Source organism: Orbicella franksi, chromosome 1 (genome assembly GCF_964199315.1).
Source record: "Orbicella franksi chromosome 1, jaOrbFran1.1, whole genome shotgun sequence".
NCBI classification, from domain to species: Eukaryota; Metazoa; Cnidaria; class Anthozoa; order Scleractinia; family Merulinidae; genus Orbicella; species Orbicella franksi.
Window position 1 is genome coordinate 38,282,149 of NC_138145.1, and position 16,057 is coordinate 38,298,205.

General features: G+C 39.1%; 1 protein-coding gene and 1 pseudogene across 1 annotated transcript; one reads left to right on the forward strand and one right to left on the reverse strand.

Annotated features, from left to right (window-relative positions):
• The window catches only part of LOC145461465 (uncharacterized), a 107,493-nt pseudogene that overhangs the window by 3,152 nt on the left and 88,284 nt on the right, over positions 1-16,057 (forward strand).
• On the reverse strand, positions 11,156-14,507 carry LOC145464372 (adenosine receptor A3-like). Its single transcript, XM_081448241.1, has one exon. The coding sequence runs from the start codon at positions 14,505-14,507 to the stop codon at positions 13,488-13,490; it is 1,020 nt and encodes a 339-aa protein (XP_081304367.1). The 3' UTR covers positions 11,156-13,487.

Genomic DNA, 16,057 nt, shown 5'->3' on the forward strand with positions numbered 1-16,057 from the left:
ATAAGTAACATGCACCCCATTAAGATAACAGTGACATAGCATACAGCCGACAGTAGAATTAAGAGCATTACTCAAATTTGTCGGCAGATAAAAGTACAATGTCAAATAGCTGCGGACGCAACACAGCAAGGAAACGTGAAAACAAAATTGGAACCGGCGACACGCAGATATGAATAAGTAGCTAAACCACATCAAGTAAACGCAAGCATTTGAGCACTGCCCCTCGTAAACTGCGATACAATTTATGTTGCCCCCTACCATTCAAGTGAACGTCATCTCCTAACAAATAGGTACCCTTTGTTTTCCAAAACCCCCTGTGAGACCAGAAGAATGCGTATGGGATGGGCTCAAGTACCGTTTTCATATATTTTGTCAATAGCCCAACTTTCGAGTTAAACGCAACATCGGAAGAGGAACGGCGAAGCGTTTGACATACGCATATCAGGTCGACCTTGTACTCTTCGTGTAGCACAGTCACTAGATGTTCCAGTGAGGAACCCACTGTAATGGCGGGGGAGTTGGGCAGATCATTTGTTCCTAGCTGTAAGAGCACTATATCAGGGCCAAAATCCTCCACAATACTTAAATCATACTTTAAAACTTTATCGATCGTTCGACCGCCCACGCCGTGCCATTTGCACAGAAATTCTGGTGTTGAAATACCGAACTTGGCAGTATAGGCGCTTTCGTTCGGACGATTAATATGCTCGTGCAGGCGACGAATAAAAGAGTGGCCCAGAATTAAGACGCGGGGTTTTCCCATTGCGTTAGTAAATTAAAAAGAAACCGGAAAACCCGACAAACAACAAAAGAGGGTGAAGGGTACTTGCCTTAAAACTTGAAAATTAGCTCTGGAGATAGCGTTGCTGCTGAATGGTAAGGAGGCCGAAACTGACATGCCAAGCAAACTAAATAGTAACCGCGATCCCGCCTACTAGTATCTGATTGGAGTCTCCTAGGTGATGTGCCTTTCCTTGCTCCACCCAAATAACTGATAGACGTATTATAGTACCCAAGAAAATGTCTCGATATAAAATAACATTATATGTGCTGCATATAATGCTTCTTTGATGAACCAGTCGCGTTCTCTGAGTTATTCGTAGCTGCTTCTGTTCTCATCATATTTTAGTTTCACTGAACGATTGAAACGTCGATTAAACTTTGCCGATAATAACGTATCGTTACTTGATGGGAAAAATAGGAGTTCCGTAAACTGCAATAGCTAAAAAAGAGGAGCGAGTGACAGATCATGACCAAATTTGTAGTTTTTTGACCGTTTTAAGAGTGCCTGCCTGTAAAAATCAGACAAATTCTTAATTTCGCGGCAAGGGTCGAAAATTCGATTTCGCTCATATTCTTATGGTAGATAGGCTAGGAAATTATCAGCTCTGTGTCTATTTCAACTTAACGCTGGTCAAGTCATGTGGCGCATGCTAAAATATACGTCTAACTCGTAAATGGAAATTTGACGAGGGAATGGTCAAATATTTGCATTTTTAAGGTACTTTGAAAAGCTCTCGCGTGGCTCACAATCATTTGCCCAAAGAAATTATTACAGGAATCTGTACATCATCTTTTTGCGATTCAACCACCAGAAGCTTAATCCATTTGAAGGTTTCGCACATGGTGAAAATCAAATATATTCACGAAGTACTTTTAAATACATGTCTTCGAAATTTAATTATTTTGCACCCAAAAAGACAACGCAATTAACATTCCCTAAAACCAACCCAGTACACATTTAAACATTGCACAAAAATATTTGAGTGTTTTAAAGACGGACGAATGATGTGGTTTTGCATGCGAGGCTCTCAAACTTGTTTAATAAAACGGTGCGTCAAATGACGATTTTAACGGAATTTGGTAATTTGCATAATTCTTTGAAATAAAAGGATATTTTGCCAAAAAGACTATCCAGTAGTTTTTGTCATGCCCTAGCCTATCTACCATGAAAATATGAGCGAAATCGAATTTTCGACCCTTGCCGAGCTATTTCCATTTTTATGGACAGGGACTCTTAAGACCAATCATCGTGGACTAATCTTTCACATGATATGTCTCAGTTGACTTTACACTGACCCAACTTGTCAAGACTTTATAGACACCCATGTGCAACTTGATACGTCTGCGAGCGTGTTATGACTGCAATGTTTACCGGCTTCAATACGGACATGATGTTGACACTACGGTCTTTCTGGAAAAAGAAAACGACACAGGGACTTCAAGATAGGTCCTCAATTCGTGCATGTTGGGCTTGATAGAAATATTATTAATCGCTTTACGGCTTCTTGAATTAAAAAAGTTCGAACGTTTTGAAAGAAACTGATAAGCGCGCGTACACAACTGCAAATGTCAAATTGACAATTAATTCAGTCTGTTCGAATTGTCTAAAGCGAGGAGTTTAATACTCAGACCAGAAATAATTGGAATCGTTTTTCGAAATTCTACTAAAACAATCAGATTATTCGCTCTCGATTTCTATGGGGCGATAGCTGATTCGGCCTTCGGTCTCATCAACTATCACCTCATAGAAATCTCGCGCTCATAATCTAATTGTTAAGTAGTAAAGCAGATTAAAGAGTGCGTTCGAGTTTTGGTAGGTTTGGTATGTTAAAAAAGCAAAAATTTTAGGAACAGCACTTTGTGCCTGAGCTGTTAAGTAAGCGTGAAATTGGCCTCCCGACAGTAGTGGCGAAAACAAATGAATTGATCGCAAAGAACGTGCATACGATAGGGTTTGTTCTCGTTTATACAAGTATTGTGTATTAGTTACGACCGGTCAATAAAAAAAAAAGGACTGCAGTTGGTAGGCCACATTTAGTCCGCACTCCGTGTTTTATACCTGAGTCCGTGTTTTATGCCCATTTTGCAATGCTTAGTCCGCGTTTTATACCTAACTCTGTGTCTTATACCCAAACCGTAGTCCGCAGTCCGCAATCTGGAGTCGGTAGTCCATGTTTTATTCTGACCGCGTAAATCGTTACAAACGATGCGTGTTCCTTCGGTTTGTGAGACAACGTGCTTTTATTACCAAAACTAGGACAATTATATTATGTTTACGAACACAACTTTGAATCGCCTTGGCATTGGGGGAACAGCTACAGGGCATTTTCACTTCCGAAACAATGAAACGGAGGACATGTTGGTGTACCAAAGCAATCCTGTGGGAGTGGAACTCTTTACCTATGAAAACACTTTCGTTGGGTTTATGTTACATATTTTGCGCACAGAAATATAGGCCAGAGAAGTGAAACTACACATTTTCTCCTTTGGTTTATTCAGCAGAAAGCAGCGTTGGTTTTGGTCGAAGAGAAGAGGGTACACAACACGCAGCCAAACTACAGCTTTCCGTTCGTACGAAAAGTCGTACACATTTCATGAAGACATGTCTGCAAGGTTTTTAAATGCCATTAACACTGACTTCAAACTTTAAACAACTTATCCGCTACAGTCTTCAATAAGCTGCCTGGACACTCGAAAGTCCGCAATATTGTACAACAATCGAAAGAAAGCACATGGACAAACATGGAGATGACATCATTCGCCCCTAAAGAATTTTTCTGGGCTGCCAAATTGGTGTTCATGTAAAGATAAGCCTCTTCCAGGCGTTCAGTTAGTTGGGGCTCGGCGCAGAAAACAGCGCGCGAAAATCAGCGCGTGAAAAAATATAAAAAGCGCGGCGAGAGGAAGTGAAAGAAAGTTCTTTCGCTTCCTCTCACCGCACTTTTTTTTTTTTTTCGCGCGCTGTTTTTCGCGCTGCGCCCCAACTAACTGAACGCCTGGAAGAGGCTATAGAAAGATACATACACAAAATCTCGAATTTTTCCGCATTTTATGTCTCGGAACTATTGTTCTGATAGTTGCCCCTTGGAAATTTGATGTTCTTAAAACTAGCATATTTGCCCTCGAAGCTTCGCTTCTCGGGCAAATATTTGTTTTAAGAACATCAAATTTCCGCGGGGCAACTATCAGCCGATAGTTCCTCGACAGAAACACTCTATTGTTTAAATAAAGTAAACGGTGAACAGAAGGGACAATACTTTATCAGGAGTTATTGCATGCCATTTCTGTTCTAAAAGTATGGTTAAAAAATAACCCACTAGCCTTCAATCCTTCAAGAATGCTGTCAGAGAATAATAGTGGTCGCTGTGACCTCTGCCTTTCATGATTTCAACACTCAATATCGTAGATTGTTTCCATATTTTTATTTTTATATGTAAATATCACGTACTGTTATCTATAACTACATGGTTGTTTTATTACAAACAAATAGTTAGTGTAGGCATTTCTTTTCTTTTCTATTTAGATTTATTAACTGTTTTTTCCTTCTCCTTTTCTAGTCTATAATAATGTTTTCCACGCAAAAACAGGTTAAAAGGGCAGGTCGAACAGGACGGATTCTTTCCGCCCACTCTTAAAAGTGTATACATTACACCTGCAGCTTTATTTATATTGTAGATACGTATGCTAATATCCTAAGAGACTGTATCAACGTTGACATTCAGGTGGATATTCAACTGCGGCATCGCGTGTCACTGATGCATCATTGTTGAATTAGTCCGGCGGGATGATTGGCCTTGAAAGAGCGAAAAACGCAAGTGAACAGCTGTTTTCTTATCCCTGTGTGGTACTGAGACTCCAAACGTTTCCGTTGTGGACATTTGCCGATGATCGGCCTCCATACAGGCAAAAAAGAACAAACAGAGTACTCCGAGCTGTCGCCTTTCAGGCTACTCGATAGTGGACCTTAGACCCTCACTAGTAAAGCCACAGGTGTTTTTCTAAGTGGAAACGTTTTCATCGTTTGGAGAAAGTTTCGACATGGAAGGGTCGCTTCGCAACAGGAAAGCAAAGCCTCGCAAAACAAACGCTTAACAAAGACTTTGATGTTTGTATCTACTCTTGCTTTGCTGTCATGGACGCCTTTAATTGTTTTGAGCTGTTTACACGCGTTGACTATCTCGATTCCTTTGAGATATTTTACTATCGCCAACATTCAAAATTTTTCGAACTCTTTTGTAAATCCAATTGTGTATGCATTTAAAATTCCTGAGTTTAAACAAGCCTTTCTTTCGTGCTGTTTTGGAAGGCAAGCAGCAGTTAACATCGAAGACATTAAAAGAAGAAATAAGATGGCTCCCACTTCGACTTTGGAGACACAGCTAAGAACATTGCGAACAGATCCTAGTCACCTTGAATTGTCGTTTGAACAGGAAGAGATGGACACCAAACTGTAGCATTCACGTTGAAGGATATGAATTGAATTGTAGAACTAGAACATTGTACATAAATCTGATTCTGATTCTCGATGCTGCTGTTATTTGATCTTTTAAAAGAACATCACATGACGACGCTATTGTCTCTCTATCGTCTTTTATGTAACAAAGAAACGAAAAAAGATTTCAATCAGGTCATCTATGCGTCTATTTAACAAATAGATTCCATGTTGCCGTGCGTCTGTTCAGTAATAGATCACAGATGACGTCAAAATGTGGTAAGAACAAAAAAGTGGCACACGAGGTGATAGCCGAGTGTGTCACTGATGTTCTTACCACATTTTGACGTCTTCTGTGATCTATTACTGAACAGACGCACGGCAACATGGAATCTACTTGTTTTATATAATAACGAAACAAACTACTACAGATAAAGCTTTATTTTGTTTCAAAATCTTTCCACATAACCCGAAAGCCGACCTTTGCCCACTTTGGCGAACACGAAAAAAAGCCATTTGACGTAATCTATTGTCTATACAAATTGAAGCAATCTCATTGGTTGCTATGCGTACTAAAGAATTGTGATTGGTCCAGGAAAATCACGCCACTGTCAAACTTGACTCGCGCGTCGCTTCTCTTGGAATGAAAACTTACAGCAAAAGCAGAATTGAACTGCGAAATCTACAAATCTTAAAGAAAATGCTGGGTAAGTCAAGTCAATTTTTGTCATCAGAGCAGCCCCTTGAGCCGAAAACCTTGGATGTAGCCTCGAATATTGCAGGAGTTGAAAAACTACGCTCGGAAAACTTGCGGTTGCGGTCAACCTGGAGGCCATTCGATTCGAGTTTTGAATGAAAGGAGCGTTAGTGATGGTGGAAATTTGTGTCCTCTGTGGTTGGTGATTCTCAAATCAGTTTGATATAGTGTCGGAGACACCTTTTAGCTGCGATACAGTTGGCCGTGAGCTGTAGTGAACTATACTTTGCTCGCTACTGTGCCCTGAAACGGACTGGAACATTCGCATCGGAAAGCAAGGTTATGTGTTTAATTTCACTGATTTTAAGACGTGGTTTTAATGTTTTATTCCACACAATCGCTGTATCGACAATTATTTTGAGACTGAGAAAAGTTCAATGTTTTAAATAAATTAATCTCATAAACATTTTGTTTATTGGGTTTGTTAGATTCGAGATAAAGCAATGGTTCTCGGCTTACCAAGACCAATTTTGTGTTTGGTTTAGTCTCGCTCGACTGCCGACTGAGACTGCTCGAGTATTTTTTCTGAGTCATTTTCTAAAACAGAAACGGCTTTATCTTTCTTCTTCCTACTAGACTATTCTTCTGGTACCTGTTCAATGCCTGGACAAGACTTTCTCGTACCTTGTCTTTTGCCCAGTCGTGTAAAATATTATCTAAATTCTCAAAACTTTCCGCCATTTTAAAACACAGAGGGAAAAACTTTGAAAAGATGACGTCAATCGTGCGTCTGTCCTCTAATAGATCATAGGCGAGAACCAATCAGAATGCGAGAATAACTTGGGTTATTATATAACCTCTAATAGACCATAGATAAAAGTAATCAAAATGCATGAATAATCTTCTAAATTCAGCATTATAAATCAAATGATGAGGATTTTTTGCGGTTGAATGAAAAATCGGAAGAGCGTGACATCGCCGAATTGGTCCAGTAAAGCTAAACGATGCGTGGCTTAATTCTCGGTTTATTCCAGGTGGTTGATATCAAACCACATTTCCAGAGTGTTTCTCTTTTAAAAGGCATTCATCTGACACAAACCTGCATTAAAAATAGTAAACGAGCTGTAATATGAACTCTAATCCCGTAGCCATAAGATAACAAAAGCGCAGTTAAGACTTTGGTCGGCCACGGAAAATGTCCGGCATTCTTAACAAAACCTTTTTAAGTTTCTCTTTCAACGTATAGAACCGAAATGTAATTAGTTTCACGTTAGAAGCTTACAAATGGTGCGTAAAACATCTAATCTTAATGTCAGTAATAACATATCTTTTAAACATCACGCGACATAATGAATGTCATTTTGCGTATTAGAAAAAGCAGGTGGCTGCTAAGCAATTTTCTTAAATTCCTTTTAGCTTGGGATTACCTCTTACCTCAAATTAAATTTAAAAGCGTACTACAGAATATTTGTTTTAGGTGTCGAGTTATAGTTTTACTGTTTTTGGAAATCACCCATTATTCAAGCTACTGTGTTGTTGTTGTTGTTGTTGTTTTTTTTTTGTGGAAAGAAAAAAGTATCTGTTGCGAAAACTTAGAAAACATGCCAAGAAGGCCTTATTGCCTTGAAACATTTTAGGATTACAGTCAAACGTGCGACCACCTCTCCTCAGCGACCAGTTTTCCAAAATACCAACAGTTTTTAAAAATCACTATATTTAGAACCTCTTGTAAGCGACCACCTCTCGTAAGCGACCGCGACCACTTTTAGAGCTAATAGTTTGAAATTATCTTTTGTTTTGGACCTTCCGTAAGCGACAGCTTGACAGATAATAGAGCAGAAATTGGATAACAAGTTGTTGTAACATTAGCGCAATACTGGGTAGTACAAGAGACGGATATTTCTCAATGATAAGTAGAGTATTTTTTTCTCGAAATTGACTTTTAAAAAACATTTAAAACATGGGGTAAGTCTCTGCAGTTACCATATGCTAATGAGGCAAAATTTTCGCCCAATATTCCCTCGTAAGCTACCCCCTCCCGTAAGCGACCACTTAGGCTTGACATTTTGGGTGGTCGCTTACGGGAGGTTCGACTGTATGTTAAATGGTAGGTTTTTATCATATGACCCGTACAGCCCCGTACGCTATTTCTTTGCAAAACCATAACGAAAGGTCCCGTGTCAGGGCCGTACTCGTGGAAGTAAGAGGGTCTGAAAAACTCGTACGCCCTAGTAGAACACGTACGCCCCGCAAAATCGATGCTGTCCTGGAGAACTGTCCGACGCAGAACTACGGAGGTTTTCAGTTGCCACGTTACTTCGAGAGAAGAAGGAAAGTCAAAACTCCTCTCAATTGAAGAAGCCACAAAATGGTCATATGATAAAATGCTTATTGACGGAGTGGAAGGGCCGGATAGGGAGATATTTGGCTCGAGATCAGGACGAGCGGAATAAGTGCAGCGCAGGCGTCAAGGCAAAATTTCCAAGGTATGTGGCCTTGGTAGGCAAAAATTATATATTGCATGACAATTACAGTGAGAAACGACAGCAAAGCAAGAATAGATACAAACAGCAAGGTCTTTGTTAAGGGCTTGTTTTATGAACATCTTCTTGGCTATCGTGTGGCTACAGCTTTCTGTTGAAACTTGTTACGAATGGCGATGTTAGAGCCACACACGGTGAATATTAGACTCAGGATGTATAGCGTCCAAAGGTATGTAGAGTGTTTAGCTGAAATAAAGAGATTCAAAGCAGTGCCGATAAACGACACGAAGTGTCCAGATCATAAATATAACAATGTGGTATGCTCGCATTGACAGTGTTCGGTGTTTTAGTGGCCGATACGTGGCGTAACGTCTTTCGGCAGAAATAAAAGCCGCAGAAATTATCGAGGCAAATATAAAAAATGGATTAGCGACTATGGAGAAAATATACAAAGATATCCATTCGAATTCAGTCGGCCAAAACAGATAAACAGCCCCGATAATTTAAAGTGAACATCGGGTCAGCAAACGCCATATTGATTACCAGAAACAAACTTCCCTTTCGAAGTCTCCTATTTACTGCAAAAAGAACAATGGTGAGCAAGTTTCCCACAATAATAAAGGCAAGCTCGAAAATAAAACCGGTGCACAATGGCATTCCTTCTGCTTCGGAAGAAACAATTCTGGTTGAACCAGTCGCGTTCTCTGAGCAAGTGTTAGCTGCTGCTGTAATATTCATTTTTTTTTTTTAGTTTTGACAGAACGATTGAAACGCTGAATAAACTTAGCCGATGACTACGTGTAGATGAGACCAGGAAATAGGAGTTATATAATCCACACTTTATACGAGTGAATCGAAGACCAAGTGGCATCAAGGCCAGTTGTTAAAAAGCTGGCGTTTTTCCTGCTACAGCGCGCCCATTGGCTAGTTCATGGTCACATGACATCTAACAATGTTTACAGCAGTAACTGTTTACTGCCAAATGCCATGAGCGGGCAACAAGAAAAACGATGACGTCAAACAAGAAACAGTTCACTGTTACCCACGAAAAGTTGACCACTGTTGCACGTGATCAGAGCGTGCAGTTGAAGGTGGCCTGATCTTGTCGCTGGAATCTCAACGCGTTTTTCAAAATTTGCTTTTGTTTGGTTTTGCTATACAACAAATCACTTAATGGCTGGTCCCTTGGGAACAGTGAATTTTGTTTCCCTTGACTTCGTCTCGGGACACATTGAGATTCTCTGGAAACAAAATGCACTGTTCCCCTCAGGACCAGTCATTAAGTGTTAAATGTGTAGCTTTTTCAATTTTTGAAGACCGATCACTGAGGACTAAATGAATAATGTTCCATTAAGACGCTATGCTTTAGGTCTACCATACTTTCAAAGTTGACGCACTTTGTCAAGATGTACGTATACGTGTGTTCAACCTTGACAAAACGGTAAATGTGTTTTTCATTTTTGATTGATAATTGTATTTCAAATGGACCGTGCGATATGAAATAACTTGACATGCCGGGGGAATGAAACTTTGAGGAGGAATAAATTACGAAGATTAAATTTTTATTGGTTTCTAAGTTCAATTGCAGCCGGAGAAATTTAAAGGGTGACCAAGTGGCACATCACGGTCGACTTTGTAGTTTTTTCGCTTTTTCTGGGACAATCATCGTTGATTAATTCAACAATATGTTCCATTAGAGATGCAAAATGCTTCAGATTATTGGCTTTCAAACAAAAGTTCCGAGTACGCAACGGTTTCATTAAGAATTGTACCTTTCAAGGCATAAGGCATTGCATTGTGCTCCGTTAGTAGGTTAGAGTTTGTTTTTATTGTCGTAGGAGACTTGCACACCATAATTCCGTTCGCTGCAGACAGGCCGAGACTTTGAAAGGGAAGTTTGTTTCTATTCAGCAATATGGCGTGTGTTGACTTCATGCTAGGAGTCTCTACCAATTTACATTTGCTCGTGGAAAGGCGATGGTTTTCTTTTTTTCTTTTTGTTTGTTTGTTTTTTTTTTAAGATCATGAATTACTTCTTACATATTCACCACGCTAAATTCTGCGGTTTTCACGTCTGGTTAAAAAGACTTTTTGCCACGTATTGAAGAATTGATTCATACTTAGCGTGCAGGGTATATCGAGTTATGGATGCACGCGGGAAGTTTGGAGAGCAAGAGAGAAGTGTAGCTTCTTGAGTGCTCTCCAAACTTCCAAAGTGCATCCATAACTCGATATTCGCAAAGCTAAAAGCATGAGCCAATTCATTTATAACGTAGCGACAACAACTCGAGCACTAAGACATGTTTTATTTTGATTGACTACAAAGTTCTCACAGTGCACAGCGATGGAAAACAAAGGATCCTTTTGACTGGTTAAAAACACGCCACAAAAAGTTGAGCGACGGTTGTGCCAAAACGCTTCATCTGGTTTCTAAAATTGTTGATGAAAAATTCGCTTCTTCGAACTAATAAAAATGTAGGAAAACAAATTCAAATACTCAATGAAAATATAGACAAACGATGTCAAAATACATGTACTCATGCAAGGTCTAGTCGCAGATCACCCTAGCGTTATATCAGACAATTTTTTCACCAGCGCGCGTTTTGGATCTGAGTTGGCTATAACCATCTCATACCTAACTAGCACGAGTGCTTTTATAATTAGCATTAAACGTAACACACAATCGGACATGTGTAATTCAGTAATAAAAAACTCGTCGATAAAGGGGGCATTGGGCCTACGAGAAACCAGACTGAAACCTCTCAAAATTTCTTGAAAACCGCTAAAAAAAAGTCACTCAAAACCGGCAAACCGCCGAGCATAATGATCGAAACTACATTTCACAAACTTGAATACAGTTAGCTTGATACAGGAAGAAAGATGTGTACTTTTCATTTTTTGAGGGATCAAGACATTTTCATTTGAAATCATTGCCCTACTATACCTTTTTAGGTTAGTGTTAATGCCTCTCGCCTGCGAGACTTTTTTTCCTACAAAGGCAATTCAAGGTTATAAATGCCTATCTTCAACAAAACCCTGTTAATTGTTTTGAGCAGGCAAACTAACATTTCCTTCCACTTCGAGGTATAGAGTAGATGATTCTAATCTGCAAATCAAAATTTGTTTTCTAATTCATGTAGAGCAAATGACTGTTTGTCTTCCTAGCCTCCAAGTCAATTATTCCCGGTTTTCCCCGTTATTAGCCGGTCGCGAACCCCCAAATAAAACGTGTTCGCTTTACCGTTAGCTATTGAGAGAGCGAACTGAAGAGGTTTGACGCCCAATCTAGCTAGCCTTCAGCTTTCGGTTGAAGCATCTATATAACAAACCTCATAAACTTGCACGGATCAGTACCGAGGTGAAATAAAGAGGTCCAGGAAATGGACGAACGCTTTGCTTACCTCCAAAATCCGAAAACCAAATGCTGAAACATTAAACGCTAAATTAAGGACGTTCGCGCGAAAATGTTCTACTCGAAAGATTTTCTTCAAACTTCTACTGCGGACAGATCATGAATTACTTGTTTCATAAATGAAGAAACATTGGGGTTCACGGACTTCGTTTCAGAGATAAAGCATGTGGAAAACTAGTCTGATTTTGAAAAATTGGCGCATGTAAATCAGCCTGGTCCCCAGGGTTTTTAGCTTAAAACATCAAAGATGAATCAACGGAGACAAAGTTCCCTAGCAATATTTTGTACAAGTGAATCCGTTGCGTTGATAATTCTCACAAAACGTAACACTTTAATAGGCAGTTGAAACTGCCGCACAGATGAACGAAGAGCTAAAAAGAACGAAATTCGATGGTGCATTTTGCAAAAAATTCAAACTTCTAATCGATAGATTTTCTTCATTTTTTCATGTAATAACATGATGGTGCCAATAGACCTTTTTCGACTGGGCGGTTTGTTGCCCCATTTCAGACCATGTGATGATACTCTTGAGAATTCTTCCTTTCAAATTTTCAAATAGTCGCGTGCGTATGAATAAATAATTTTTAGATGGATAAAAGAACAATTCTCTAGAGAATATCACGTGGTCTGTAATGGGACAACAAACTGCCCAAGCGAAATAGGTCTGTTGTGATACCATCTTATCCAAATGTTACTTTGTTTCTTTGGTACCATATCAGCGAACACTGAACTTCTGCTCGTACTCTAAATATAAAAATCAACCACAAAATTCCCTTAACCAGATAATCCAAAAAAAATAATTTAATTCATCTGTTCAATTCACGAGTTTGTTCACAGAGCACTTTGATATTAGTGAGCGCGCACTCGATGCATGACGCGGCTTGTGAATTTGCGTGCGTGGTAAGGATTTGCAGAAACAATTAGCGCGAACGTCCTTAAAGTGCCTATGAAATGAGATTTTTGCCCACTTTTTTTTTACCCTAAAATATTGAAGTCTATTTTTTTTCTGATTCGTAAATTTCGATTTTGGGCTTCGGACAAGCGCACAATAATTTTTTCCCTGCTTCGAAGTTGGGCAATTCGAATAAAAAATGTGCGACATTCCGCGCGCGGTCAAAATATGCAAATTAAGGACCGTTGACGTCATAATGTGTGTAAAACCTTTTAGCCATCACGACAGCTGAGAGAAACCAGCGAAAGAATGCCGGGAAGGTTTGCTTTATCGGAGGACCTGGTTTGATGAGCTGTAAAAACACCACTTAAACGCAAGGCATTGTCATTCATATGTTTCCGAAAGATGACATCAGAAGGGCACAATGTTTGTTTCCGGCCCAAATTGTCTTACTTACATGTAATTTTGACCAACCGTAAAATGATGTCTAAAATTATTCAGTGGAATAATTATGGGTTAAGAAATCGCACACTAAACATGCCATGCATTATTGTCCTAAACTGGTTGGAAATTTGTTAAATAGTAGTTTATATGTTACATGATCCTGAACCAAGTTAAAATTTTCTTGTAGTTTAGTTGTGGTTAGAGGCGGTGCACAAATGGAGTTAAGAGACAAAATATGCGTGTAAACAAATTTATGCACAACTGGCAATGCTTCACTGATCACGGAACATATGTTTCGCTTTACAATTCAAGACCATCTAATCTACAACATCAACTCAGAGTTTCTAAACTTTGGTATCCAGAACTTCCAGTTTAAACTTCAGCTGTAGGAGACTGTTGTCTGTTCGTAAAGTTCTGAGCTCTGTCGCCGGAGTCTTCTTACTTCTTCTATTAATATTTACTATGTTTGGCGCCGCTGGTCTCCTTAAATAACACAAAACCAGGGCTTCTCTAAGCTCAGGTATTCTTAATGCGTACACAACTGGATTCGCAAAAGAATTGGAGTAATTTATAACGTTCACCAGGTCATAAAATTTCCACGGTATTTGGACATCATACACAAAAATTAAACCGTTCAAAATAACTAAAGGGATCCAGCACAGCAAAGCAAGAATAGATACAAATAGCAAGGTCTTTGTTAAGCGTTTGTTTTGCGAGTCTCTGTTTTGCTGTTGTGAAGCGATATTTCCGCGTCGAAACTTTCTCCAAATGCCGATGTTACTGCCACATATGATGAATGTTATAATCATGACGTATGGCATCCAATAATGCATAGCACGTTTAAATGAAAACAAGAGATGTGTTGCACTGAAGAGGGCGGCGATAAAGAGAGTCAGTGCCCACACAGTAAAAACAATAATACGGTATGCTCGCATTGACAGTGTTCGGTGCTTAAACGGCCAGTAAATGGCGTAAAATCTCTCGCCAGATACGAAAGCTGCAGAAATTAACGACGCCTGCGAGAAAAAGATATCAACGATCGTGTAGAAAATTGGCAAAGACATCGGCGAAGCCCCTTTCCAAAGTTGAAACCTGCTCCCAACAGTGTAAATGTAGATAGGTAGCGACAGGACTCCTAACATCAGGTCAGCAAACGCCATATTGATGACTAGGAACAAACTTCTCTTACGAAGTCTCCTGTCTACTGCAAACAAAACAACGGTGAGCAAGTTTCCTACAACAATAAATACAAATATCAAAATAAATGTGGCGCACAATGCGATGCCTTCTGCCATGGAAGGAACAATCATTGATGAACCAGTCGCATTCTCTGAGCTATTTGTAGCTGCTTCTGTTCTCATCATATTTTAGTTTCACTGAACGATTGAAACGTCGATTAAACTTTGCCGATAATAACGTATCGTTACTTGATGGGAAAAATAGGAGTTCTGTAAACCGCAATATATGAGAAAGAGGAGCGAGTGACAGATCATGACCAAAGTTGTAGTTTTTTTACCGTTTTAAGACTAATCACCGTGGACTAATCTTTCACATGACATGTCTCAGTTGACTTTACACTGACGCAACTTGTCAAGACTTTATAGACACTCATGTGCAACTTAATACGTCTGCGAGCGTGTTATGACTGCAATGTTTACCGGCTTCAACACGGACATTACGTTGACACTACGGTCTTAATGCGAAAAGAAAACGACACAGGGACTTCAAGATAGGTCCTCAATTCGTGCATGTTGGGCTTGATAGTTATTCAAAATATTATTGATCGCTTGTTAGAGTTGTATTATTTGGGTCGCTAATAATGAGCGTAGATTGTAACGCAGCCAGATAAACGTGACAGGAACAAAGAATCAGCAGCAGCAGGGTTCTTTTCTGTACATGACTTCAAATTGCGCCCACGAAAGTTTTACTTATTTCCCCACTTCATCATTTTAACTTTTTTGCGACAAACGTCATTATGAAAAGCTTAAAACGCTTAAGATCGGTTGTTTTGGTTTTTCGTTCCAAAAATAAAACAAAACAAAAGAGTGACTTTGTTAGTTTGAAAGACGCGAAAGAAAAATATTTTTCAGAATAGTTTTGCAATAACCGCCATAAATCGTGACTAAGTTGCGTTATCCATTGCGATGCTTATGTCATGTTCCTCAAATTTGAGGAGTCAGTGATCAACACAGAAGCATGTACTGTTTTTTTTCCCCTTGCATTTAAGTAAAGGTTTCAAATGATGGTTGGGATGTTTTGCTTCGTTTCATTTCCTTAAAACAGTGAATGAGTAAGCTTGTTATTCATATACTCCATAGTGGTTTTACCGAAAAGTTTGTAAAGAACTGAGGGTGATCTCAAACGCGTGTAAATAGTTCCCTTCAATAAATCTGTATAATTAATTTCCCAAACATTAAACAGGAAGTTGATTGTAAAACAGAATTCACAGCATCGACCGATCGATCGATAGAGGTTAATTTTAACTTAACTAATTATAAGGTAATTTGATTGGAACAAAAGTATGGGTTTTGTAGGGAAAGTGAAAATTAACAGCGCTAAAGTATTAAAAAAAGATTACAAAATAAAATAATTACAACTTTGAGAACGTTTGTTATGTGAAAGCAAGGTGTAAGTACTGTTTCTTGCGATGCCTTCAATTTTCAAACGTGTCGAGGATACAGCTTATACCCAAAGCCGAAGGAGTTAACAATGTTTGACGGCATCAATTGACATGTAGTCACCTTTTTCCCTAATATACGCCAATCATTAAATTAAAACTTAGAAATGATGGACGAATTCCTCTTAAGAAAAGCTTATATTGTAGCTTATATCTTGTATTGGTACTTTTTAAGGCACAGTTATTAACGGGTCACTGAGCCTGTCTGGCTAAACGTGCTTATATATTTTGTGGAAC